The sequence below is a fragment of the Dermacentor andersoni genome, chromosome 4, assembly GCF_023375885.2.
Source record: "Dermacentor andersoni chromosome 4, qqDerAnde1_hic_scaffold, whole genome shotgun sequence".
NCBI lineage: Eukaryota > Metazoa > Arthropoda > Arachnida > Ixodida > Ixodidae > Dermacentor > Dermacentor andersoni.
The window spans coordinates 93,027,756-93,053,483 of NC_092817.1; the positions used below are offsets into that span (position 1 = coordinate 93,027,756).

Here is a 25,728-nt window from a genome sequence, read left to right on the forward strand (position 1 = left end):
GTGGACAGGTAAGCCCTTCTCGCAGGTACAGATTCAGTGAGCCTTGAAAGCGTATGAGGCGAAGAAGGTAGTGCCATGTAAAACCAACCAATAACCCATATTCACAAAATTTAAATTCAAGTTTCTAGAGGCCTCGCCATAAGCAAACCTTCTAACACTTTCATCGTGTCTAGACCCGGATCCTAAATCTACACCTTGTCGTTTGTTATTACCACATCGTTGGGGGGCATGTTACTGTTACGCACAACAATATGCTTAAATAATTAATTGGAACGTCGCGATGCTTTGTGCGGTACCAGGTTTGGTATATCGTGACGTGTGCCATAATTGAATGCGACTCTCCTCATTGCTGCACATCGCTTTTAGACAAAAAAATATTGTATGTAAAATATCCCTTTCTTTCCTCTGTACGTTTTCGTTGACTGTTATCCACATTTCTGTACACCACCATTTTGTTGTGAAACCAAGTTGATAAGACACAAGAGTTCTTGGCATCTCATCCGCTCTCGGTTCGCCTTGTCATAAGTGTAGTATAATAATAATAATAATCATCATCATCATCAGCATGATCAGCATCAGCATCATCATCAGCCTATTTTATGTCCATTGCAGGACGAAGGCCTGTCCCTACGATCTTCAATTACCCTGTCCTGCGCCAACCGATTCCAACTAGCACCCGCAAATTTCCTAATGTCCTCCCCCACCTATAGTCTTCTGTCGTCCTCGACTGCGCTTCTTTTCTCTTGGCACCCATTCTGTAACCCTAATGGTCCACTGATTATCTAACCTACGCATTAGAGGGCCTGCGCAGCTCCATTTGTTTTCTCTTAATGTCAATTAGAATATCGACTATCCCTGTTTGCTCTCTGATCCACACCGCTACCTTCCTGTCTCTTATCGTTACGCCTATCATTATTCGTTCTATCGCTCTTTGCGTGGTCCTTAACTTGTTCTCGCGTAGAATGCATTGATTGTATACGTTTCGTTTCAATGATAGTGGCGATCTTCCAGTCAGGATCTGACAATGTCTGACATGTGCACTCCAACCCATTTTTATTCTGTAAATTTCCTTCTCATGATCAGGGTCCCCTGTAAGTAATTGATCTAGGTAATCGTACTCCTTCACAGACTTTAGAGGCTGGCTGGCCATCCTGAACTCTTGTTTCTTTGTAAGGCTATTGATATTTGTCTTTGTCCTCTGCATATTAATCTCCTACCCCACTCTTACACTCCCTCTGTTAAGGCTCTTAATCATTTGTTGTAACTCGTCCCCACTGTTACCGAACAGGACGATGTCATCTGCAAACCGAAGGTTGCAGCGATATTTGCCGTCGATCCTTACTACAAGCACGCAGTGAATAGCTTTGAAGAGATTGCGTCTCCCTCCCGGAACCCTTTTTTATAGGTGTCTCTCTACTTTTATTGTGGAGAATCAAGGCAGCTGCGGAATTTTTGTGGATATCTTACAATATGTTTACGTAAGCCTGCTATACTCCTTAATTACGTAATGCCTCTATTACGCCTAGTATCTCTACTGAATCAAACGCCTTTTCGTAATCTATGAAGGCCATATAGAGAGGCTGAATGTACTCTGCAGATTTCAGGATTACGTGATTGATGACGTGAATGTGTCGTATAATATAGCTCGTCATACTTTAGTTAGTTTAGTTAGTTAGTTAGTTAGTTAGTTAGTTAGTTAGTTAGTTAGTTAGTTAGTTAGTTAGTTAGTTAGTTAGTTAGTTAGTTAGTTAGTTAGTTAGTTAGTTAGTTAGTTAGTTAGTTAGTTAGTTAGTTAGTTAGTTAGTTAGTTAGTTAGTTAGTTAGTTAGTTAGTTAGTTAGTTAGTTAGTTAGTTAGTTAGTTAGTTAGTTAGTTAGTTAGTTAGTTAGTTAGTTAGTTAGTTAGTTAGTTAGTTAGTTAGTTAGTTAGTTAGTTAGTTAGTTAGTTAGTTAGTTAGTTAGTTAGTTAGTTAGTTAGCAGTGATCTAGCGGCAAATGTGAAACAAATGCGTGAGCATTACGTCGCACCTCTTGGAGTTCCGTGATGCGTTATTTAAACCGCGTTCACCACACTGCAAGGTGTTGTTGGGGAGCTCACTCAACGCACGTCCTGCCTTTTCGCGGAGCGAAATTGAGCTGACGCTGGTCCGAAGCAGACCAAAGTCAGTTGCAGTGTGTATATATATATATATCATTCAGCGTGCAGTATATTCAGTCCAGTATTCAGTGTGCAGGTGTACATGCATATAGCTATATACACCTTCACTGTCTACTGTGCTAAGCTTTCCTGTCGCCTATCTACCGCTACCACGTGACCGGCTTCCTACACGTGTATTTTTCACTTTCCACTCTGACACTCCTAATGTTAACACATCGAAATTTTCTTACAGGCCTCGAATGAGGCGTTGGGCAAGAAGGAGGTCACAATTCTTCTACCCTTTAGCCCCGACATGATACAAAAGCTCAATGTAGTGGTTTTTTGCTCAGGACTCGCATCAAGAATGCCTGCCAGACCCTACGGTCGCTTGTGCCCGGCTTGAGTGAGAAGACGGACAAGGCGACAGTGTTCGAATTCACCGTGCAATACCTGCTGCACCTGCGCAGGCACCTGGGAACCAAGCATGACAAGGTGAGAGAGCGAACCCGCTCATTGCACCATAAAGGACTGCGTAAAAGCTGACTCAGTGTTGACTTATTCGCCTAATAATTAAAATTAGGCGCGTTATTGTCATCGGTAGTACAATTACCGTTCAGAACACAGTGCAACATTTAAGTTGTGAGTAGTTACGCGCTTAAGTGTTACGATGCCGCCATGAATATCTTCACTTTGTGGATTGTCGTCATTAGTCACCTTTCTGCCATTAGTGATATTACGCTCTTCAGTATTTGTTTGTTTTTCTCTCTGAAACCACGAGCTGACAGCCCCCTTTAAGAAACGATGCTCTCAGATTAAAATTTCACAACGCAAAGGAAAGCACAGTGACAGTTGATAAGTGTTCCACCACAGTACAATTGCTAGTGCTAGCCATTCATTGAAAACACGTTGAACTTTACAGCAGTTAGTATTTGCTCGGTCATGAATCTCTGTATTCGTGTCTGCTTGATTGCGAGCACCAGATGCTTTCTCAGGGCTACAAGCACCGCATGCCTGGTCTTCCCGGTAAGAATATTGTCTGTAGTAAGCTCACCTAATATTGATATCCAGAATATTATCATAGCTGTCATGTCCCATTTAGATAATGCCGGCCTATATTCGACGCTCGTTCGTTATGTTCTTGTTCTTGGATACCTGAATAGTATGGCGAAGTATTTACCTGCGTAAATCCCTCTGATTCCTCTTGCAACTACAGCACCTTTCCTTCTCTCTTGCAACTAATACATTTCAGTCTCTCTCATTAGTCTGCTGATCCTTAGTCCTAATGTTCGTGACTGTAGTTGTTGCTTGTATTCCTTCCAATACCATCTTTCTGCGCTCCAGTACTCAGTATCTCCATTTCAGTTACCTAGGTTTTATCCAGGGTGATCTTGTTTGGGCTTTAGGGAATTTTTAAAAATTGCCTGTTACAGATAATATAATTCTTTCCCTTGAGCTGTATTATTCAGAGAGGCGCATGGCAAATCGAAACACATATTCAACTAACTAACAAAAGTCCACTAATTGCATTTTGAATGAATTACTTTATGACACATTGCAATTTAAGAATTGTAGCCGGTGAGCTCTCAAGGCGTATCCACTTGAAATTAATTTCCAGACTGACGCTAGTTGAAGGTATGCGCCATCAAACTTGCCCTAAAAATGCGCTGTTCCACTTAGTTTTAAACAAAACGTTATTTTATTCATTCGAGCACAAAAGTAACTAGAACGCACATGTATTTTGTCCCACACATTGGTAAGCAATACATCAAAACTGGCCTCATCCTCGATATTCCCGTAAATTGCAGTATGTGCCGTAAATTATTTAGTCAAGTTAATTAGTGAATTGTTAATGAGCCTAATACGTGTCTTGATTACTCGTGCTGGTAATGTTCGCCTCTTCGAATAATTCAAGCTCAAGGGCAAGAATTATGTTACCTGCCGCAGGCGATCTTCAAAAATTCCATAAAACTTACGAATGATCCCCAGTGCATTATTTTCGTTACCTATGTCTTAAGTATCCCAGCCATTTTTACTTCAAATTCCTTTGATTGCCTGTTCTTGTAAGCATCTTGTAAACGTTTCAACTTTAGGATTGTACCTTTCTGTCGCAAATAAACCATAAGACATATATTCAATTATTTCCAGGCATCATAGACTGTTGTTTCTACATTGACTTTTTCAGCTTGTTTTTTAGTGTCATGACTAATTTCATTTCGTCGCGTTAATGCGTTCCTCCGTGAAATATCAATTTTGGATTCAACGTGGAAATTCAGGTTCCTGACGGGGACGAAGGAGCGATGAATGCTGTGTTAGTGCTTCATTGGTGTGCCCTCAAAACCAATTCTTTCCTCAGTCCCAGAAACGCCAACAAACGTCTATTCTCTGAGTGCATCCGGCAGCACAATCATTCGAAGTGTCCAGCCTCTGACCCCATCTTCACATCAAGTGATCCAACTAAACGACAAACACCTGTGAGAGACGCTTGGGCCAGCTTCTCACTTACTGACTCGTATTATGACAAGTAGGCCCTAACGCCCTTACATTTCGTCGACCGTTACACAGGTAAACGGCAACGAGGAAAGAAGTACAGAAGTAGCTAGACTGTCAAAGGGGTGCTCTCAAAGTTTCTTTCAGATCTTGGTAAGAAAATAAATGTATCGTTTGTAAGAATAAGTTAGTTCGTAGCTTCTTTTCTTTTTAAAGCGCAGCTTTCTTTTGCTCTTCCTTCGACTTTTCCACTGCTGCTGCTACCTTGCACGCCGCGTCTACGGATGGTTATCAAGAGCTCACGGCAGGGGTGCAGGAGACGGGATAGGCGATGTCAAAGACGGTTCGGAAGACCGGGGCCACAATGCCATTTGACGCGCCCTGGGGGACACCACAATGCCCTTTGGAAGCCGTAGTTAGGCGTCACCCCCGCAAAAGCATTGCAGGAGCTGCTACGTTTGCCTCCGTAAGCACGCGCAACAGCAATGACAGTCCAGGGACGAGGTAGGGAGAACGTAGTAGAGAGAGAGAGAGAGAGAGAGAGGAGGCAGGGAACTGGTACAACTAGATCCCGTACCGACGTCGTAGGGAAACGGGTGATGCTTTTGCCGCTGCACTAGCGACAGTTCAGCTAACATGACATGGGAGAAAGAAAATGCTTAGTCAGAAAGCATTGATCGCTTGGAATTAATGGCACGTTTATCTGTGTTTTGTGTACCATGTGGACAAACTCGAGTGGCGCAAGCAAGGTAACATTTAACATCGCTAACGACTGTCGTACGCCGTCAACATCACCACCAAACACCGTCAATGAACGCAAACAGCACAGAAAGCTTCGCTTAGAGTGATTCCCACCGTGCTTGAGATCCGCATGTTTCTTTTATTTTTTTCAAACGGCAGCTTTACTAGTACTTGCTGTGAAGCTAGAAGCCGAAGAACAATAGTTGAGAAAATTCATCACTGCTTTGTGATTAACGCACGACGGTCTGCCGGTGTATCACACACTGCTCGCACGTTTTTGATTCTACTCCTATGCGCTAACGAGCGTCAAGGTGCTCCTATAGTATAACGATGCCTAAAGATAGGTGGCGACCCGTCTGGCCGGGAAAGGGCATATAGGATAAAGAAACCTGCAATGATGCACCAACCAAAAAACAACTGAAAATTTGCTTGCATAAGGTGGAAGCAAGAATAAGGCAATTTTTTTAATAATGGGGTTTTACGTGCCAAAACCACTTTCTGATTATGAGGCACCCCTTAGTGGAGGACTCCGGAAATTTCGACCATCTGGGATTCTTTAACGTGCACCGAAATCTAAGCACACGGGTGTCTTCGCATTTCGCCCCCCATCGAAATGCGGCCGCCGTGGCCGAGATTCGATCCCACGACCTCGTGCTGAGCAGCCCAACACCATAGCCACTGAGGAACCACGGCGGGTAAGAATAAGGCTCTAGTACTTATTGTTTCCCAGGAATCAAAAATAACGTAGCCGTCTTCTTTCGCGTTAGGGCCTATAGACACGTTCGAAACTTGGTTCTCAACGAAACACAGTCACCCTTGGAGGGTGATATTTCCATTCCAAACAACGCTGTTATAAGAATAAGGATGCGCTGAGCGTCGTCCTACACTGTCGACGTTACCGACTGACAGCCTCGCTTCTCCGTCACATTTCACAACAACTTTATGGTCGTGCACGTTTGAGTGCGTGGTTACTGCTTATATTGCTAGCTTGAATTTTGTTTCTTATGGCGGGAATGCAGTCATTCATTTATACAAGCTCGATAGCTGTCCCAATAAAAACCTCGAGGACCTGCTCCCCGATTGGAAAGGTAGTTTCACCCTAGGGTGAAACTACCTTTTTAAACATATATATATATATATGTATATATACTGAAATTCGAGCATCAAAGATGCAATGTTGCATAACTGCACTATACCTTTGCATTATTTGCTTCGTTCTATTGTCAGATCTGGCATTTGGCAGACCCTCTTTCTTTTAATGAGGTCGAGTTTTTTCATTCGCTCTTTTTACGCACATGTGTACGCCAACGTTGTCTTTCTTCTTTTGGTGTCCACTTTGGTTGACACGCCTTCTTTTTTTTTTTTTTTTTGATCGAATAGGCCATGTGCGCCGATCCCGCTGATTGTACGGTCTATGATGCAATGTGGTTTTTACTATATTGGTGATAATTACGTCCGTACCACTAATTTTACATAGTATGTGACTAATTCTCGCTCGTTTTGTTGATACCTGCATTTTGATACCTTGTTGACTTCGCTGCGATGCTCTGGAGACGAGGAAGGGACGTTACTCCATCAAAAGGCCAGATAGATCTTCAGATCCAACTTACGCCACACCTGTGCGAAGTCACTCAAGAAGGTCTTTTCTCCAAAATGTTACTAAGTTTGCATGTTGGTTCCTCAGCAATCAATCATGGCACGTTGCAGCGTCCCCATTCTTTTACTTTTGTGCGTCGGGTGCTTTTCCGGTAAGAAAGCTATGGCCAGGCATTGCTTTGTCGACCTTTTCTAACAAGAATGCACCCGGTGCACAGTGCTTGAAGCAGGTATCCTAGGAATAATCATAGTTAAGGTTGCAGTACACAGTTGCTTCATCCATTATGTGACACTGAAAAGCCATAACTTAGCGAGAAAAATGTTTAGAAGACCCTCCTAACACAAAACCTTCCCAATTTTTCAGTCAATTTCCCAGGAGTTCATGGAGAAGTACTCACCCTATTAGGAAAGCCGAGGTTTCGCGCGTGATACAAGGGCAAGCAGTCCAAGCTATGAGCCAGATGTACAGGAGGGTGATGCGCATCTCTATACATCCGTAACACCTTCAACGACTTGCTCACCCGGCGTGAATGCGCAGAGAAGCTCCCGTGTTTGTGCCTTCGGACTGCAGGCTCAAGGTCAACGGTGGTTCGACTGTTACGCTGCTCAACTTGTGCAGAAGTTGTGACTTTTTTAAAGTTTTCTTTTAAGCCCTGTGCTATTCCATGTCCACATTTTTTTTTTCTTGGATAAAGCGTAAGGCGTGGTGATCACAAGGCTCAGTGTTGTACCTACAGTAAAAAGTTTATCCATGTGTCTGGAAAGTTGCAATTTTCTTGCAGCATAAGCAAAGCGGCAGTTGGAACATCTGGTTCTAGTTGGTAACAAACAAAATATATGCAGAAGCCTGCTACGAGTATCTTTTTTTCCGGCAGCTTGTATAACATGCGATTTAACGACTCGAAACTGGTGGCTAGCGAACGCAGTAGTGCAGACCCACCTCCTCCACAAAAAAAAAAAGTTACCTGGCTTTTTAATTATGAATATAGTCCTCTTACGTCATGACATCCTTTGGTGCCATTCTCTGCAGACGAGCGTAACGTATACGACTACATCGATTGACACGTGAAAGTTTTAAACCATAGTTCATTAGCTAAATTCGCAATCTCTCGACCTTTGGTATTCTGGACTGTGCGCACCTTTTTGAACAGGTGACGTCACAACATGGCTAATGACAGTAGCTGTGCTTTTACCACGCAGTGTGCGGCTTGTGCAAAACAATATGGAAAAGCAGAAAGCCTATTTATCGGCTGTCATATATAATCGCGCAAGGCTACTCGGTCACCGATTTCTCTCCCTGCTAATGGCAGTTAAAGGCGAACCATATAATGAGCAATGAATGCGCAAACTGGAACTCGTTGGCGCATTGCAATTTTTCTGCAAATCTGCCTGTGTAATTAAAATTGTTTTCGTGATTCAGTGGTCTTAGCACCGAACGACAAGCTGACGAAGCCTTCCCTTCAAGATAGCTAGCCATTGCCCACTCTTCGAACGTCATACAGCAGCGTATCGTGCACTTTACCGACGATGGTCCCTGCAGATTACTTCGCTGATATGAAACCCGGCAAATGTCTTTCCCACGAAAGTTGCTTTCTGTTGGGAGCAGAGTCATCTGTTGTTATCGCGGAGCTAGGAACTTTGCGGAGTGATATTTCTACTGTAGCAAAAGATATGACAAGGTCGTGCTACGGAGGGGTTATAAGAACATCCTGTCCTGCGGTCGCGACGGGGGGGTTCCAGTGGCACTTGGAGACCATAATGCGACGTCTCTGGCTAGCTGCCGTCATCGCTGGCCTCGTGCTGGTCGCGTGCCACATTCGAATTGGATCGAGCGCTGCCGCCTACACGCAGCCTCAACAAATTCATCTCTCGTATGGAGGTAAGAAAGAAATGCTTCTTAGTGGAACCCAAAATTTGAACATCCACTCACTTTGTGCGATATTTGCGGCGCGCGTAAACATTTGTGCCCCTCAAAACCCTGCTCGTCATTACGAACATCGCAACATACACGTAACCACAGGGCTTGTATCTTCAGCGAGCGAAAGGCAATCTGTTAACGTATGTATTGCGTTAGGGAAATGGATCCCTCATGCAAGCGAGTAAATCTCCCAGCTTCATTTGCCGCCATTCAGCGACATTGTTCGAGCCAATGTACGGCGTGTTTACTTATTGAGCACTTAATGTACTATATCGCGTTGGTTTCACTGCGTGCGGAAAGTACGACCAGTGTCTTTCGCAGCAAGGACGTACGTCCCGGAAGAAGGCTTCGGTGCGCTAACCTATACCACTTCGAAAGCCGAAGGAAGGAAGAAAGCCTAGAATAGTGCTGCACGAAGCAAATAACTTTCATTGTTGCGTTGTTTGAATAGACGCCATTGTGTCCCTGAGTAGCACAAGAAAGACAGCTTCGTTCAGGTCAAAGACAAGAAAGCGCCGTTTTTTTTTTTTGTTTCTTTTTTTTAATGACAGCTTTCTCAGAACAGGAGGAACGTTTCCTTGAGTGCGCTCGCCGCGTAATTCAAACAAAACGCTCTTCACTGCTCTCTCAAAAAAAAAAAAAAAGACTAGAGAATTAAAAACTTGCGAAGGCAGTACGCGGAAACCTTTAAGTCATAATAATCACTCCAGCTTCGGCGCGCACACGTAAAGGACAGTTGAAGAAAAGCAGACGGAGCACTTGTCTCAAGTTTCAGCGTACGGGAGTGTCGCGTTTTTAAATTATTCTACTGAGGGCCAATGATAACTCGCTATTTCAACCCAATAATGTCGCATAGGAATGAACATCTGGCGTTAAAACTTCTTTTCGTTGCACGAACTTGCCTCTGAACAAAGTGAACACAGGCAATTTGGTTTCTTATAAAGACAAAGCTGCTACTCGCTGACTCGCGCGCTTAATTAAAACCAGAATTTTACGCTAACAAGCTTCCTTCGTAAATGTTGACCCAACAGCCTGTCGAGACGCCCAGTGAAGCGCTCAGACACCACTTATTAACCTCGCACCCTGGATTTGCAGCCAACCTCCTGAGCCTCTGCCCGTGCGGCAGGCCGTCATGAGGGCGGGATCGCCGTTACGTGTGCTCAACGTCCTCCGCTCTCCTCCTCGAAACCTCCTTCCGACTGAAGGGCCCCACTTGCGGCCCGTGTCAGCTCTAAGATTACAGGAACGACGCAGCGCGGGCGCTTCCTGTGAAGTTGGAAACTTGAACTCCACTTTGGAGCCAATTATGTCGGCGCCCTATGGTTCGGACGGTAATCCACTCAAAGAGGAAGGATGCGAGCGCCTTCCCATCGAATTGGCTACAAGCTCCTCCTTCCCGAGACAACTGACGCTGTACCTACACCGTGATATCGCTTGATCCCTATTAATCATCGACGTCTGTCGTTTTGCCCACCTGATATACAAGCTCGAAACACAAATGCCAATAATAAGTTGGACTATGGTGGGCTCACTCTAGACTGGCAGTACTAATTGATAAGAACGTCCCGCAAGCTTTTGAAGGCTCTACACCTGTGCCTTAGTTTGACGGCTTCGTTTATTAAGCAACGTCTTATCATAAAAAAAATTAATTCTACCAATAGAGGAGGAAATAGATAAAAAACAATAATGGAATCGCAAATTTTATACATATGCGACGTAAGCGATGGCCACTAGGGGAGACAAAGGGGCAACTTCCCTCGGAACGTGTCGCGAAGAAAGCACTTATGGCGGGAAAAAGGTTTACATTTACGTAAGCGAAAAACTTTCTGTGCGAGAAATACACCACCATGCTCTGGAAGCAGGACCCAACCTATCTTTTTAGTGGGTTCCTGCTCAATCTAGCATCGTCGGCAGCAACTTTGCTGACAGGACGGCCCGGTCCGTCCACCAAGCCACCCACACGCTCAAAATGTGACGAGGTTGGACGCTGCCAGGGAAGTTCGTCTGCTTGCATGCAAAAAGTCGCAAGCTTTCTGGAGTTCAAGTGCCTTCAATTGGCGACTGCATGAGCTGGATCCCTTGTTACAGCTACAACTGCCATCTATCCTTTCCCGTGGCGAAACAACCTTGCTGTGCTGCTTGTGACTGGGGGTGGCATTCACGACCGCTTACTCCTCCTACCCTATGAATTGCCAAGAGCCCGATGTGCGACTCCTGTAGGTGCGAGGAAACCACCGAGCACTTATTGTGTATTTGTCCTCGCTACGACTTAGAACGCCTCTCTCTCTGGACAACTTTAAACCGACTGGACTCGATGCCGTTCTGAGTCAAATATACTGTGGTCGTAGTCACATAAGTCACTGGCACGAAAAGCGATTCGTGCACTAGTGCAGTAGTTGAAATGCACCGGTCTGAGATACTGCTTATAGTGTCTCTGTGCATCCTCCCACTTGCACTCAGTGCTCCCACTATCTTTCTCTTTGCCTCTTTCTATTCCCCCTTTTCCTTACCCCCAGTGTAGGCTAGCAAACGAGAAGCTCACCTGGTTGACCTCCCTACCTTTCCTCTCCTTGCTTTCTCTCTCTCTTACACTTTCATAGTGTTCTTTCATTGTGGTTACGCTCTTTACTGGGAAATATGATTTCATTGCTGCACTTTAACACAAGTACACTCGAGGGCACAATTTGTGGTTGAGTTCAAGTTTTCAAAGAAAGAAGACAAATTGAGCAAACAATTGTGTAATCTGATGAAGCAGGCTGCACTTCATAAACGTACGCATTATTTCCCTTAAATTCAATTGTGAAACGCGACATTTAGGAATTGCACTCAAACTCTAAAGATTTTTAAAAGTAAGTTATACTGGCGAAAAGAATGCAGCTTACAATGCTTTGGTATGATTTAGCTTATTGAAAGCCACCAAATAGTAACCACGTTCTATGAAGTAATGACTGCTTTGAGAATGCAGATGCAGCATTCTGTAAAATGTAAGCAGTGCACTGCGTACCCAGTGAGCACTGCTTTCAGTTACCGGGCTTCGCAAGAACTGGTGCCGGCGGTTCAGGATAGCGAACATTTTATGAGCGATGGGGACCCATAGCTGTTACGAACTACGAGTTATTTGAAGTCTGCCACTGATTTGCTCTGTACACGCTAGTTCTGTTTGGTATTTCTTCTACGGTAGCTAGAACCTCCAGGGCTATAGTGTCGATGCTGTGTCTACTATCTGGTAACAGTCATGGCCGCCACTCACTACAGCCAACCAGTTTCACTTCCACTGAATACAGTGTTCAGACGAACATGGCGTCTACGCACTTAAATGCGAGTTCACACGCCTTGTTTGTTTGTTTGTTTGTTTGTTTATTTGTTTGCGTGGTGCGTGTGTGCATGTGCGTGCGTGTGTGCGTGCGTGCGTGCGCGCATTGGTATTGCAGTGCAGGAAATTGTGAAAAGAAAAAAATTATATGCGTAAGTCGTTGAACACTTAGAAGGTCATAATAATAAGCCCTAATGCGCATTGTAAAACTCGTGCATCTAGCATGAAAAATCAGTGCTTTGCTGAAGATATACATCTTTACCAACCCTCACATCTGTCTAGCGTGCCTGTTCAACTACATATACCTAACGAAGTAAGTTTCGCAGCTGAAATGAAGTCGAAGGTATCATCATGCAGGCGAAAAGCAGAATAAATTAAAGAAACAAAGCACAAATGAAAAGAAAGAAAACGAACAAATGCTGTATTTATTACTTTACCTGGTAACTTAGGATTTTCTTCTCTCATTTATTATTGTTATCTTCCCCAAGCCCCATTATTGGCATTAGAGCCGCCGTTCAGGAAGGGATGAGGAAATGGGTAGAAGACGATCAGAAAAGAGGACAGACTGACTACAGAACATTGCAAATGCTTACATTACATTTACACGAGCGCCAACTCGAAAGTGGTCGCAAATTGTACTACTTACGCTTGACCGGTAATTCGTCGTGCTCAATCGACCTGGTTTGTGATAAAACACCCACCTCCCCATCTCTACCTACAACACTTGACTGCATGAATAAACAGCATCCATCTGCGGGAGATGTTGACAATTAAGTACTTTGTGTTAACGCGTTTCCCTCCGATTTCCTGCAGCTCAATTCTGCTGCGTTTCCTCTCAGACTACGCTTCAATGAGGCAGCCTTCTCGGCGAGAAGAAAATTTTGAACTTAACACTCCATTTATTTTGCATTTGTAGATTACTGCACATAGTTAGGTATTTTTGAGCTGCGAGTAGCGAGGTAAATGTTATCGCTAGAAAACCTTCATAATTGTAGAACACAAAAGAACTCAGGTGTATATGGCGCAACTTCTCCAGCAAATGCAGTCGCCTACGCTTCCACCAAGATTAACGAGGCATTGCATATTTTTCTCTTACGTCTCCTTCGCATTGGTCCCTATACATATAGTGTTCGCGCAACGCGAAATTGAAGGTGCAAAATGGCGTCTTCGAAGTCATTTCAACATGACTGAATTGTATAGACTGCGCATTGCTTCTCTTGAATTTCCGAGTCTGATTGCTTGTTTCTTTCATTCTTTTCTTTCTTCAGCTAGCGAAAATGAAAGGATGGTCACCTGGGTGACCTTTGATCGTACAAGCCCTCCGACCGTAGAGTACGGTTTGTCGGGCTTTCAGGAAACTGCTCAGGGCTCTACAACTCGGTTCAAAGATGGAGGAAGGAAGAAGAGAGTTTTGTACATTCATCGGGTCTTGCTTAAGGACCTGGAGCGCGGTACTGAGTACAGTAAGTTCTATAGCGTTTCTTTAATGATTCTGTCTTATTTTTGTTTGTTATTTTTCTTTCCCTCTACTCGCCTCTGTTCAATGGTACTTGACAGCAACATAATATTTCGTGAGCAAATGCCCGTCTTTGAATATCAACTCTCTAAAAGCGCGCACTTAAGTGTTATGCATTTCCGTGCCACTTCGTTCCTAATGTCCATTCCGCCAAATCCACTTTTGAGGAGCTGCTTGCTCGGAGCAAATACCAAGTTTTCAGAAAAGTAGTGGTGTTAAATGCGATGCACAGAATGACCTTGTGCTTCCTTTACACGTAACGGCAAACAAATACAGGTCACTTGAAGAAACGGCACTCATATCTCTTTCAGGTACTTGGGTAATGGTGTTTCAAAGCTTTACTTCGAAGTTCGGTGAACTTATTTTATGCATTGCCATTTTAGTAAACATGAAAGAAAGAACTGTCATCCAGCTAAAAGCAGCACGACGATACAAAATATGGTATAGAAATTCTGAGAATTGCCTACTTATGCATAAGCATTCTTTGGCTGGGCTATTACTTCGAAAAGATTACTTCGCTTTTGCTAACTTGCCCTTCCTAGCTTCTGCATGTCTACCCATCGCTTTTGCAGTAGCGTTCTTGCCGCTTATCATGTCTATCTTGCCTAGACCATATCATAACGTTCCCAACACAATTCCATTCCATACTATCGCGGGCTTACAATCTTCTTTAATTGCTGCGTTTTGTTCTGTTTTACTTTTGTTAATGAGACAACCTGCATTTCTTATGTGGGTGCTGGAAACCTACTTCTCCTTCACTTTGAATGCCTTGCTGTTCCTTTGTCGCTGTAGTCGTTGTTGCCTCAAGCATGGCTCGTACCTACAGGGGGGATTGGCCACACTGGTTTGTCGGACTTTCACGAAAAATGAATCTAATAAAATATCGAAAGGGGGTACAGGCATATATTCAAAACTAAGCACTAGGCAACAGAACGCTAACAGAAATTTATAGAGGGCCTACACATACGTTTAGGAGAGCTGCTTGTTTTTCATCTCCGTCATCGTCTTTCTTTCTCTTCTGTGATGGTTCGAGTGCACAGTATTACCTTGTTATTTATTTTATTTCATTTCCTTTTTATGTTACGACGAGAACGTGGTGACGTCAATATTTTTTTTCATTTTTTTTTCATGGCTACCAATTATCTACTATTACACTATTATCACAACTACGAATTAGCTATTCTATCATTTTTGATAATCCACAATCCCAAAGCAAGTTTATTTGAACGCGCACCAGTAATGGGGAAACAAATTTTCAAGAGGGCTTGACGAGAACGGTTATCTCTACTTTTTTTTCCATTTTCCATTTCTTTCTTATCAATTCAAAAGCTACCAATCATCAACACTTACACTGCCATAATGATTAAATGTCATAACCTTGCTAGTTACATCCATTTATTTTTCAGACAAAGGGTGTTACATATTTCGCATTGCGAATATATTTTGCTGATGTACTCGCCAAAGAATGATTCCGCATTAAGAGAGCGCATACGGGTTTCCAGTAAGGAAGACTCCGTACTTCGGGGCGACCACCCTGCCACCTGAGCTAACTATAAGTCTAGCAGACAGGTAGCACGAGGTCAAAATATTCGACAACTCGAAGCGCGATAAACTATGAATATGTAAATAAGTTGAGCTGAAACGACCAAGGTCGAGAGCGTAAACTTTATTTTCAAATCAATAAGAATCGAGTTCATAGTCTTTTTAGTGGGTCTGGGCATCCACCGCGGACGCGGTTCCGAGACCTTGTCTCGAAGCGGCTTCCTCGGCTCGCTGGACGGCCCGGAGTTGTGCTGGCAGGTTTGAGCTGAGCAGTGCGTGCGGTTTTCCAGCGCGAGCGGAGGCTGGCGGTGGAAGAGACTGAGGGGTCGGCACTGCTCGACTTGTTTGTTCCGACCCGACACTCCCATAACATGGGATTAAGTGTGGCAACCTCGCGATACCATGTACATCTGTTTGTAGTGTACATGTCTGGATAGATGGCGTGCACGAGTCTGGGGTTTCTGTAAGAATCCGTTTGTAATTGTCTGAAGTGTACTGCTTGCGTCCTGTCTAATCTAGCGTGAGGGAATAGGTATACGTGTCTTTGTAACTGGTAGCGTGTCGTGGTGTCGTGGAACCTGGTCATACAATCCTTCCGCGCCCAGACTTTTGCAGTACCCCGCGGGGGCTCTTCCTCCGATGATGATCGGTGAGTGAGGCCTCGAGCAACGTGGTGAGCCGCTTCGTTGAGGGTGCTCAATCCAGCGTGTGCCAGGATCCATAGCAAATGCGTTCGGTCATTGAAGTCAGCCTTTCCATGGTGTATGGGATATCGTTGAAGTATGTGATAGGCCTCTTGCGAGATGCGCCCACTTGCAAAATTCCGAATTGCCGTTTGCGAATCGCAGATCACGTATGTCGCTTTGGTTTATGTGAGGGTCAGTGCTGTGGCCGCTTCCTCTGCCGCTTTGGCATGTGATGCGTTCACAGTGACGCTCGTAAGGTGGTTGCCTCGGTGTCTGGTAACTGCCGCCACGAAACTCTTCCTATCTCGATAACGGGCTGCGTCGGTGAAGACCACCTCCTTGTTGTTGGAGTAATTTTGGTTCATATGTGTGCTCCGGCTTTAGGCTTCCCGGTGTGGTGTTGAGGGTGCATGTTGCGAGGCAATGTAGGTACGTATAGTTGCTGGCGTATGGTTCTTGTAATTTCTGTTTGATGCCGTGTTGCGTGTGGTATGTGATGCCCAGCTTTTCGAGCACATGTCCGCCCGGGCGGGTCTTGGATAGGCGCTCGAGTTGGGACACTTGCTGCGCCTCCACGAGTTCCTCGAGTGTATTGTGTAAGCCTAGTTCGAAGAGCTTGATGATGCTGACTCCGGGCGCAAGTCCCAACGCACATTTGTACGCCTTACGTATGAGGGCGTTGAGCTTGTTTCTTTCCGCTACCGTCCAGTTGTGAAACGCTGCCATATTCTTTATTTGAAAAATGACGAATGCTTGTGTGAGTCGTATGACGCTGCTTTCGCGCATGCCCGCGTGTTTGTTGGCGATGCGTCGAATGAGCTGCATCGTGCTGGTGGCCTTTGCCGTTATCTTGCGAAGTGATTCGCCATTGCCGCCCTTGTGTTCTATCATCATTCCTAGTACCCGGATCTTGTCTACCATCGGGATGGGTAGGCTGTTTGATGCCTTTAATTAGATCTCTTCCTTTTCCGGGGAGTGTAGCCTTTAGGTGGGTGTCCCTTTCTGACCGGTATATATAGCAGCAGTTCGTATTTTTCGGCCGAGCAGGCGAGTCCCGTGCCCACGAGGTAGTTTTCCACGCATTGGATGGCCTACTGTAAACGTTGCTCGATCGCTCCGTCGCTGCCCGTTGTAGTCCAGATCGTAATATCATCCGCGCATAGCGTGTGATGCAGTCCTTCGATTTGAAGCAATCGGTCGGGTAACCTCAGCAGGACGAGCTTGAATAGCATCGCCGAGATCACCGAGCCCTGCGGGGTGCCCGAGCTCCCGATGTTTATTTGATCTGACTCTAGTTGTCCCACTTGCATGCGAGCGGTTCTTCCCGTGAGGAAGTCTCGGACGTAGTTGTACGTTCGCAGTCCGAGATTTAGCTTGTCTATTTGTCGCAATATGGCATCCTGGCGAACGTTATCGAAGGCCTTCTTCAGATCCAGCCCGAGGATGGCTCTCGTCGAGCGCCCCGGATTGTCTATGATTTGATGTTTTAGTTGTAGAAGGCCATCTTGCGTGGAGAGATGTCTTCTGAACCCAATCATAGTGTGTTGAAATAATTAGTTGTTCTCAAGGTAATCCGTGAGTCTACTGAGAAACGCGTGCTCCATCAACCCACCCAACGAGTCGTTAGGGAGATGGGGCGGAGTGCGTCTTTTTTTATCCCCCCCCCCCCCCCCCCCTTGCGTGTTTCTACTCAAGTAACATTGAGTGAAATAAGCTATGCTGCAGTCCAGAGCTGGCTTCTACAGCGCGCAGTTCCTAGCGCCGCTCGAAAAATTCACACACTACAATGTAAATATTTTGCTTGTCATAGACGAGATAATACAGAAAATTTTCTCAACGCAGTGTACCATTGCGGCAGCGCCGAAGGCTGGAGCGCTGTGTACACATTCCGAGTGGCACCATGGGACAGCAGCAACGCTACGATCGCTGTGTTTGGAGACCTTGGAAGCCTGAATGCCCGCTCTCTGCCAGCGTTGCAGCAGGACACTCACACAAAGAAAATTGACGCTGTTTTGCACCTAGGTGAGCATTGAGAAAAATATCGGTATCATTAGGTCGTATAACTGAGTTCTCTTCATCCCTCCTCCCCCACTTACTGATCCGAACTGCCAACAGCGCCATTTCTTGGAGAGATTGCGATGACGTGATTGTCGTAAACTATCCTTCAGTCATTAAACGTGAAAGCGTCAAAAAAAAATTATGCCGTAGCCCCATTGTTGACAAGTCGTAGTTTCCTTCCCCAGAGATTACTCCTCAGTTCCAGGAGCGTTCGCGTTTTCAACAGGCTTTGAAGCATTGCTTCCTTATTAGACGCCGAGGTGCCGTAGTGGCCTTGGCGTCGCGCCACCAAGCCCGATGTTATGGGATCGAATCCCGGCCACAATGGCCACATTTCCCTGAGGGCGATATGCAAAAGCGCTCCACTACCGTGCATTGGGTGCACGTCTGAGAACCCCAGGTGTTCAAAATTGATCTGGAGTCCCCCGGTCACTACGGCGTGCCTCATGCGCATATCGTGGTTTCGCCACGTAAAATTCCAGATTCTCAGTTTTAAAGAACCAATTCCTGAATACATGGGCGAGCATTTATAGTACCTACGCTCGGCGCCACGCCAACATGTTTATTTCTTATAGTTTTGGCATCACACCAACAATTGAAAAGGGGTGCGGATGCGCGTCCATACGATGGTGGTGAAGGTATTTCGTAGTACATTCACGTGTATCCAACAGAAGCGGTCGCAGAATGCGTGCGATAGTCGAGATAACGAGCACTACCAGCGTCGTATTGCATAATACCGGTGTGCAAGCGCGGCGCGCTCGTGTGTGGTTTACAATGTCTCCAGTGCGTTTGGCTCCCCGCTCAATCGGCTGCAAAGGAAGTTGGACAATGTATGTGCGCTGTGCAAACGGGAAATGTGGCTCGCATAAGTTTAGCAGTCATCGTGGACAATTTCTGCCTGACATTTTTTTTTTCTGCATTCGGTTCAGGTCGTAAGATACAATACCAATGCGTGCTATCCTTCTGTGTCATGCATTATACATCTCATGCTCCTCTCTTATTTTCCTTATATTCCTTCCCTTCCGTAAAAGGGATGGCAGGTTATAAGGAAGCAAATCAGAAAAGTGATATCACAAATCGAGGGACCATGTTGTCTCTCCACGAAATAGAGTCGACTGAGCGATAACTGATGAACTATTCTACATTGCCTGATACCACTCTTTCTCCAGATTGAAATTAGTTAACGCTTTCTTAAGGTTAAGGCTATGGCCATGTCTCGGAGCGCCGATGGAAACATAGTAAGTCTCGACGTACTTGCAAGCCTCCCAGGCGCAAGCAGCAATGAAAATCTGCCCAAACAAGAGGTAGAGATGTCAGCCTTCTACTGTTGTACTTTCACTTGGAATATGTAAGCTAGAAAAAAGTTTTGCGATTTGTTACAATAGGGACATAGATGAAACAAGGTGCGAGACCCGGACAGGGCAAGTGAAAGGTGAAAGCGTGAGAAAGAGCAACAGGTAAATAAAAAGAATTACTGTGACTGTATGAAGGTGCTATTATGTGCTATGCACGTCGTTTAATGTCTCAGAGCAAAAGTGAGCTTTGGGGGGAACCGTTACATTAGGATAGCCCTCCTGTGATAAAGTTACACGCGCCACTATCACTTTAATCTTCTTCCTTATTTAAACCGTCTTCCCATTGATTTATCTCGGAAGAAATACTTAGGAAAACGTTATGGCAACCACACGAATAAACCACGTCAGTTGCAAAAGAAAGAGCGCTAATGCAGCTTTTGAACAGTAACTATTTTTTCTACGTAGGAAGTTCCATAGTACAGTTTATGACTTGTATCCAGACAGCGATAAAGTTAGCAGACGACAAGCGTGGAGGCCTTCGCCTCGGGCCATGTGCAGACTTATTAATGTCGTCACGGGTTAAAGCAAACGACCCGTTTGCTTACGCTGGGGTCAGACTATACTCAGCAAATTCAGATGAGCAACAGCGCTTTCAACGGCATTTATAACCACCCAATATGCATAGTGATGACTCATTAAAATGCTAGCGAATGACAGCTCGCTCACTTGCCCGAAAGCCATTTCGAAATGTACCCCATAAAGTCTGCTAACATTTTTTTCTTTTCGTTTTTCCTTTTCCTTCTTTTTTTTGCTTGTCTCCATTTAGGTGACTTCGCTTACGACATGCACTCGGTACGTATGATTATTATTTTCTGTTTTCGGCACCATAAATACAAGTTGCCGCATGCATTCCTCGTAGGAGTATTTGGCAAACAGCGCCGCAATCTGTGGTTCCATGTATGACCCAAAATAGCCCAATATTTTAGAAGGTCACTGTTCGACATCAAAAGGCGATTCCGCATGCAACAGTTTCCGCTAAACAGATACGTTTCTACAAAGCTCTCTGGTACTGGGCATCATTCACCGACTCTGAAAGACATCTGAATATACACGAAGAAACATGTCGCCAGCGATGAGTACTAGAGGATAAGTGGACAGAACTCAATTAGTTTTCGTGGATGCGCATCCTTTAGCGGAGAAAAATTGTCCCTGTTGGCAGCTGCCCACGCAAATGAAAGCAGTGTCCATCATTAATCCTTCGCCTGCATTCTTTTGGTTGGGGCGAAGCGAGGTTTCTTTGACGATCGTGCTTAGAAAAGAATCCAGATGACTCGCCCGGAATTAAGGTACCGGTAGCAGTTAAAGAAAGATTGCCTAAGCACCTTCAAGTTCTTGCGCGTAAAATGCGGCTGCGGGCTTTTTTTTTTCTCGTACCCAGTGGTTGATGGTTTGCTGTCTTCTTGCCTGATACTTGGACTGATACTTGGACTCCATTTTCTTTTCATTATGTGGAAAAATTGATGGCGTGCGTAGTTTAGGTTGAACAATACCAACTTCTACCGCAATTTTAACTAGTGAGACTATTCGCTTTTCTTGCATAATATTCCAGCTGTTTCATTAAATAAACAGCCGCACCTTCTTACAGAGCTCCCTTATTTGATAATAAACACGCCATTCTTGGGCACAGTGTACCCTATTTTACTAAAAACACTTATCGAAATCATTGTGATAAAGCTCTTAAGCGGAAAAGAAGAGAGAGGTTGGTGCAACCTAAATTCATTGTCTCATAACTATATAAAAAAAAAGAGAAGCATCTCCCCTTTCAAGCGTAACTTCATGAGTGTGATCTGCTTGCAGCTACCAATCCCAACAATATAAGTACATACTATTTCGCGGCTTCAAATTACATCAATTACAAGTACACCAATATCGCTAAACTTCCGATTTTCAGAAATTGTTAAAGGGCAATATTCTCTAATTAAATATCTTTTGGCATTAAAAGATGGCATTTTGGCATTTTCAAATATCCTCCACCGAGATGTGTGACAATGTTGCTGACAAAATAACGATGACCGTCAGTCTTCTCTTTAGTGCTTCCGCTCCTTCTTCCACACTATGTATACTGGAGGATTCGAAACGGAGGGACGCAGCGCGTGGTATTCCACTCACTACACGTTCCCATGACAATTTTCTAAAATTAATATGAATATACCAGAAAGAGGTTTAGTCACCCTATAATACTGATGGCTTTTACTTTTCACCATAATAGCAATTTAAAGAAACATGGTGTAGGTTAAAAAGAAACAGAACAGGTTTGGGATGTTCATAGCGATCAATCAATGGGCAGATGAGAAGCAGTACGGAGTAGAATTTCTAATCCATAAGGACATAGCCGGCAACATTGACGAACATTTCTACAGCATTAATTAGAGGACAGCAGTAGTCATAACAAAATTCAATAAGAGGTATAGATTAAAAGCAGCACGAGCCCACGCTCCAACTTCCAGTAATCATGATGATCAAATAGATCAGTTTTATGAAGGTGTTGAATTAGCAATGAGAAAAGTACAAGCTCGGTATACTGTAGTAATGGGCAACTTCATTACAAAAGTGGGGCAAAGATAGGCTTGTGAACAAGCAATTGGCAACTACGGCGTCGATTCCAGCAACACTCGAGGAGAGATGTTGGTAGAATTCGCCGAAAGGAATAAGCTGCGAATAATGATCACCTTCTTCCAGAAGCGCAGGAAGAAAAAGTGGACCTGCAAAAGCTTTAATGGTGAAACAAGAAATGAAATTGATTTCATACTTTCTGCCCATCCCATCATAGCACAGGATGTAGAAGTGTTAAATAGGGTAAAGTGCAGTGATCATATGTTAGGGAGGGCTAGGATTCACCTCAATTCGGAGAGAGATGGAGTAAAATTGGTTAAGGAGAAATAGGTCCCACTTGAGGCTGTAAGGGGAAAAGGAGACCAATTCAGGCTGGTACTTGCAAGCAAATATGCAGCCTTAGAACAGAGAGAGGAAGATGACAGAGAGGTAACGAATGAAACCGTAACTAAGCTGGCTTCAGAAGCACCAAATGAAGCGGGAGGTAAGGCACCAGGGCAACCATTAGGCAAGCTCTCCCATGTATCTAAGGACCTAATAAAGAAACGACAAAGAATGAGAGTGTCCAGCTCAAGACATCAGATAGAAATCGCGGAACTGTCAAAACTGAAATACAAGGCAAAAATATGGGATAATTGAAATTATAACGTGAGAACGACTGTGGAAATAGTAAAAAATGGACGCAGCACGAAATCAGTGAGAAAAGAGCTTAGCATAGGACAAACCAAGATGAACGCACTGAAATACAAGCAGGGTATTATAATCAGCAATCTCGAAGATATTGACGCGTGTACTTATCTTTATCGGGCGACCACGTTTCGCCGCCTAACAAATGTAATCGCACAGCGCTGGAGGCGCCTGCATGTATGCGAATTTTCTGGAATGTTATCGACGCTTCCATCCGGCTGTCTGTTGTCGCCGAACCTTGTGTTATCTGATTTCATCGCGTGACGCGAATGGTGTAGAACTTTGTGGAAGGCATGCGGGTCCCAACGATTAGTCTGGAACATTCGACGACTGTTGTATAAAAGCCGACGCGCTTGACCCGCTGATCAGATTTCCGACGATCGCCGACCTTGTTCGCCGCTATCGTTGTGCTATAAGTGTAGCCTGTTCTTGTGGGCACAGGTTCGCCCAATAAAAGTTAGTTTTTGCCTTTCACAGTATCGCTACTGTGTTCTTAACGTCACCACCACGTGACAATATATTAATAGCAGTGGAAGAATTCTATACAGACCTGCACAGTACCCAGAGCAGCCACGATACCTCCATTAGAAACAGTAATGAACAGGTTACAGACGCTCATTTTGTAACTAGCGATGTAGTTAGAATGGTCTTGCAAGACATGAAACGGGGACATGCGACATGAGAAGATGGAATAGCAGTCGATTTAATCAAAAATAAAGGAGACATAATGCCTCAAAAAATTGGCGGCCCTTTATATGAACTGTCCATCGACTTCAAGCGTCCCAGAGAACTAGAAGAATGCCAACATTATACTAAGACACAGAAATGGAGACGTTAAAGAATTGAAAAATCATGGGCCCATTTGCTTGCTTCCAGTATATATAATATTCACCAAGATAATCTCCAATAGAATGAGGGCTACACTGGACTTCAGTCAACCAAGGAAACAGGCTGGTTTCAGGAAGAGATACTCTACAAAGGATCACATGCATGTCATCAATCAGGTAATCGAGAAATCCGCAGAGTACAATCAGCCTCTCTATATGGCTTTCATGGATTACGAAAAGGCATTTGATTAAATAGAGATACCAGCAGCCATAGATGCATTACGTAATCAAGGCGTACAGGCCGCTTACATAAATACTCTGGAAAATATCTACAGAGATTCCACAGCCACCTTAATCCTACACAAGAAAAGTAGGAAGATAGCTATAAGGAAAGGGATCAGACAAGGAGACGGAATCTCTCTAATGCTATTCATTGCCTTCTTGGAAGAAGTATTCATGCTATTAAACTGGGAAGCTTTAGGAGTAAGGATCGACGGCGAATACCTAAGCAGCCTCCGGTTTGCCGATGACATTGTTCTATTCAGCAACACTGGAGACAAGTTACAACAAATGATTGAAGACCTTAACAGAGAGAGTGTAAAAGTGGGGTTGAAGATTAATATGCAGAAGACAAAGGTAATCATCAATCCCCGGGCAAGGGAACCAGAATTCAGGATCGTCAATCAGCCTCTTAAGTTCGTGAAGGAGTACGTTTACATAGGTCAAATACTCACAGGGGCTCTGATCATGCGAAGGAAATTTACAGAAGAATCAAGATGGGTTGAAGCGCATACAGCACGCATTGTCATATCCTGACTGGAAGCTTGCCATTATCATTGAAAAGAAAGGTATACAATACATGCATTCTACAGGTGCTAACACATGGGGCAGAAACTTGGAGACTTACAAAGAAGCTTGAAACAAGTTAAGGACTGCACAAAGAGCGATGGAACGAATAATGTTAGGCGTAACATAAAGAGCCAGGAAGAGAGCGGTGTGGATCAAAGGCAAAGTGGGATAGCCGATATTCTAATTGGCATTAGGAGAAAATGAATGGAGCTGGGCGGGTCATTTAATGCGCAGGTTAGATATCCGGTGGACCATTAGGGTTACAGAGTGGGTGCCAAGAAAAAGGAAGCGCAGTCGAGGATGGCAGAAGACTAGGCGGGATGATGAAACTAAGAAATTTGCAGGCACTAATTGTAATCGGTTGGCGCAGGACAGGGACAATTAGAGATCGCAGGGAGAGGACTTCGTCCACCAGTGGGCATAAAATAGATTTATGATGGTGATAGCGATGTTAGGTAAAGAGAGGTAATCAAGCGCGCATAGAGCCCTGGACACACTAGAACATACAGGAACAAAAGGTGAGGACAAGCTTTTTTTGCGCGTGTGATTTATCTACTAACGTGACGGCCAATCATTGCGCTTTTGGCACGTACGAGTCGCTAAACTTGGGTGTTGTCGTTCGCTCTGCAATTCAGTTGCCATATGTACGTTATATACGCTACAGCTTTAGCCAGTACGAGAGGATCTTACCTTCGAGATTGGGGGCGCGCGGAACCTCAGAGGCTATGAACAAGGCCGACAGAGTTTCTTACAATTACCAAGCTGTAAAAGTGGCGCAGGAGTGCTATTGTATAAGTACGAATGCCCGGAACTGGAGACTTCGGATTAAGTTGACATCTTTCTCAGAAAACGTTGAAGGTGCGTTTGGCAGCCCTTGTGGCCCTCTTTCGCAATGAATTAGTCTACAACTAACATGGAGGATAAAGTGCGGTTTTTCTCTATTGGTGTGCCCGAGCCATTTTATTAGATCAGCACTCGCGTTTCGCTGGGCAGTTAAGGAAGGATGCAGGAATGAACGAAAAGACAGGGAAGTTAGCCAGTTCTCAGACCGACTGGCTATTCTGTTAGGCAGTTAAAGTGAATGTAAACAATACCGGGAGGGTAAATGATGTCGAAGCAAGGACACGTACTCACTGCGTTTCTTTTTCAACCATACGTTTGCGGGTCCTTTGTTGACTTGGGGTACTTTCCGCTACCAAACATTGAAGCAGAATGTATTATTGAAGAACTGGGAACTCTCGTAAGACTTCATTCCTAGAACGTCATTTCTAGAAAGGTCATCATTTATAGAAATCCGCGTTCAAGCGACGCGGAACCACACATGTCCGCGGCGTCGGCAAGTTGTCACACCGTCCATTAAGAAGCTTACACAGATGGTGGCACCAGATCTTTCCCCGAATAGCATGGAACTTCATGGCAGAACGTCCGCTGAAATTTCCTGAGATCGCACAAGCCCTATCACACA

The 25,728-nt window shown here is 44.5% G+C and overlaps 2 protein-coding genes across 8 annotated transcripts in view; both read left to right on the plus strand.

Annotated features, from left to right (window-relative positions):
- Window positions 1-7,715, plus strand: part of LOC126536479 (uncharacterized) — a 34,161-nt gene extending 26,446 nt beyond the window's left edge. For all 7 annotated transcript variants that reach the window (XM_050183459.2, XM_055074038.1, XM_055074039.1 and 4 more), the window contains 2 exons: window positions 2,486-2,627; window positions 7,324-7,715. In XM_050183459.2, coding sequence (XP_050039416.1) covers window positions 2,486-2,627; window positions 7,324-7,365 — 184 coding nt within the window. In that variant the 3' untranslated portion in view covers window positions 7,366-7,715. The remainder of the gene's footprint in view (window positions 1-2,485; window positions 2,628-7,323) is intronic.
- A 932-nt stretch (window positions 7,716-8,647) lies between these two features.
- The window catches only part of LOC126536482 (acid phosphatase type 7-like), a 33,259-nt gene continuing 16,178 nt past the window's right edge, over window positions 8,648-25,728 (plus strand). The window contains exons 1-4 of the mRNA XM_050183466.3: window positions 8,648-8,838; window positions 13,459-13,653; window positions 17,777-17,956; window positions 20,114-20,139. Coding sequence (XP_050039423.1) covers window positions 8,718-8,838; window positions 13,459-13,653; window positions 17,777-17,956; window positions 20,114-20,139 — 522 coding nt within the window. The 5' untranslated portion in view covers window positions 8,648-8,717. The remainder of the gene's footprint in view (window positions 8,839-13,458; window positions 13,654-17,776; window positions 17,957-20,113; window positions 20,140-25,728) is intronic.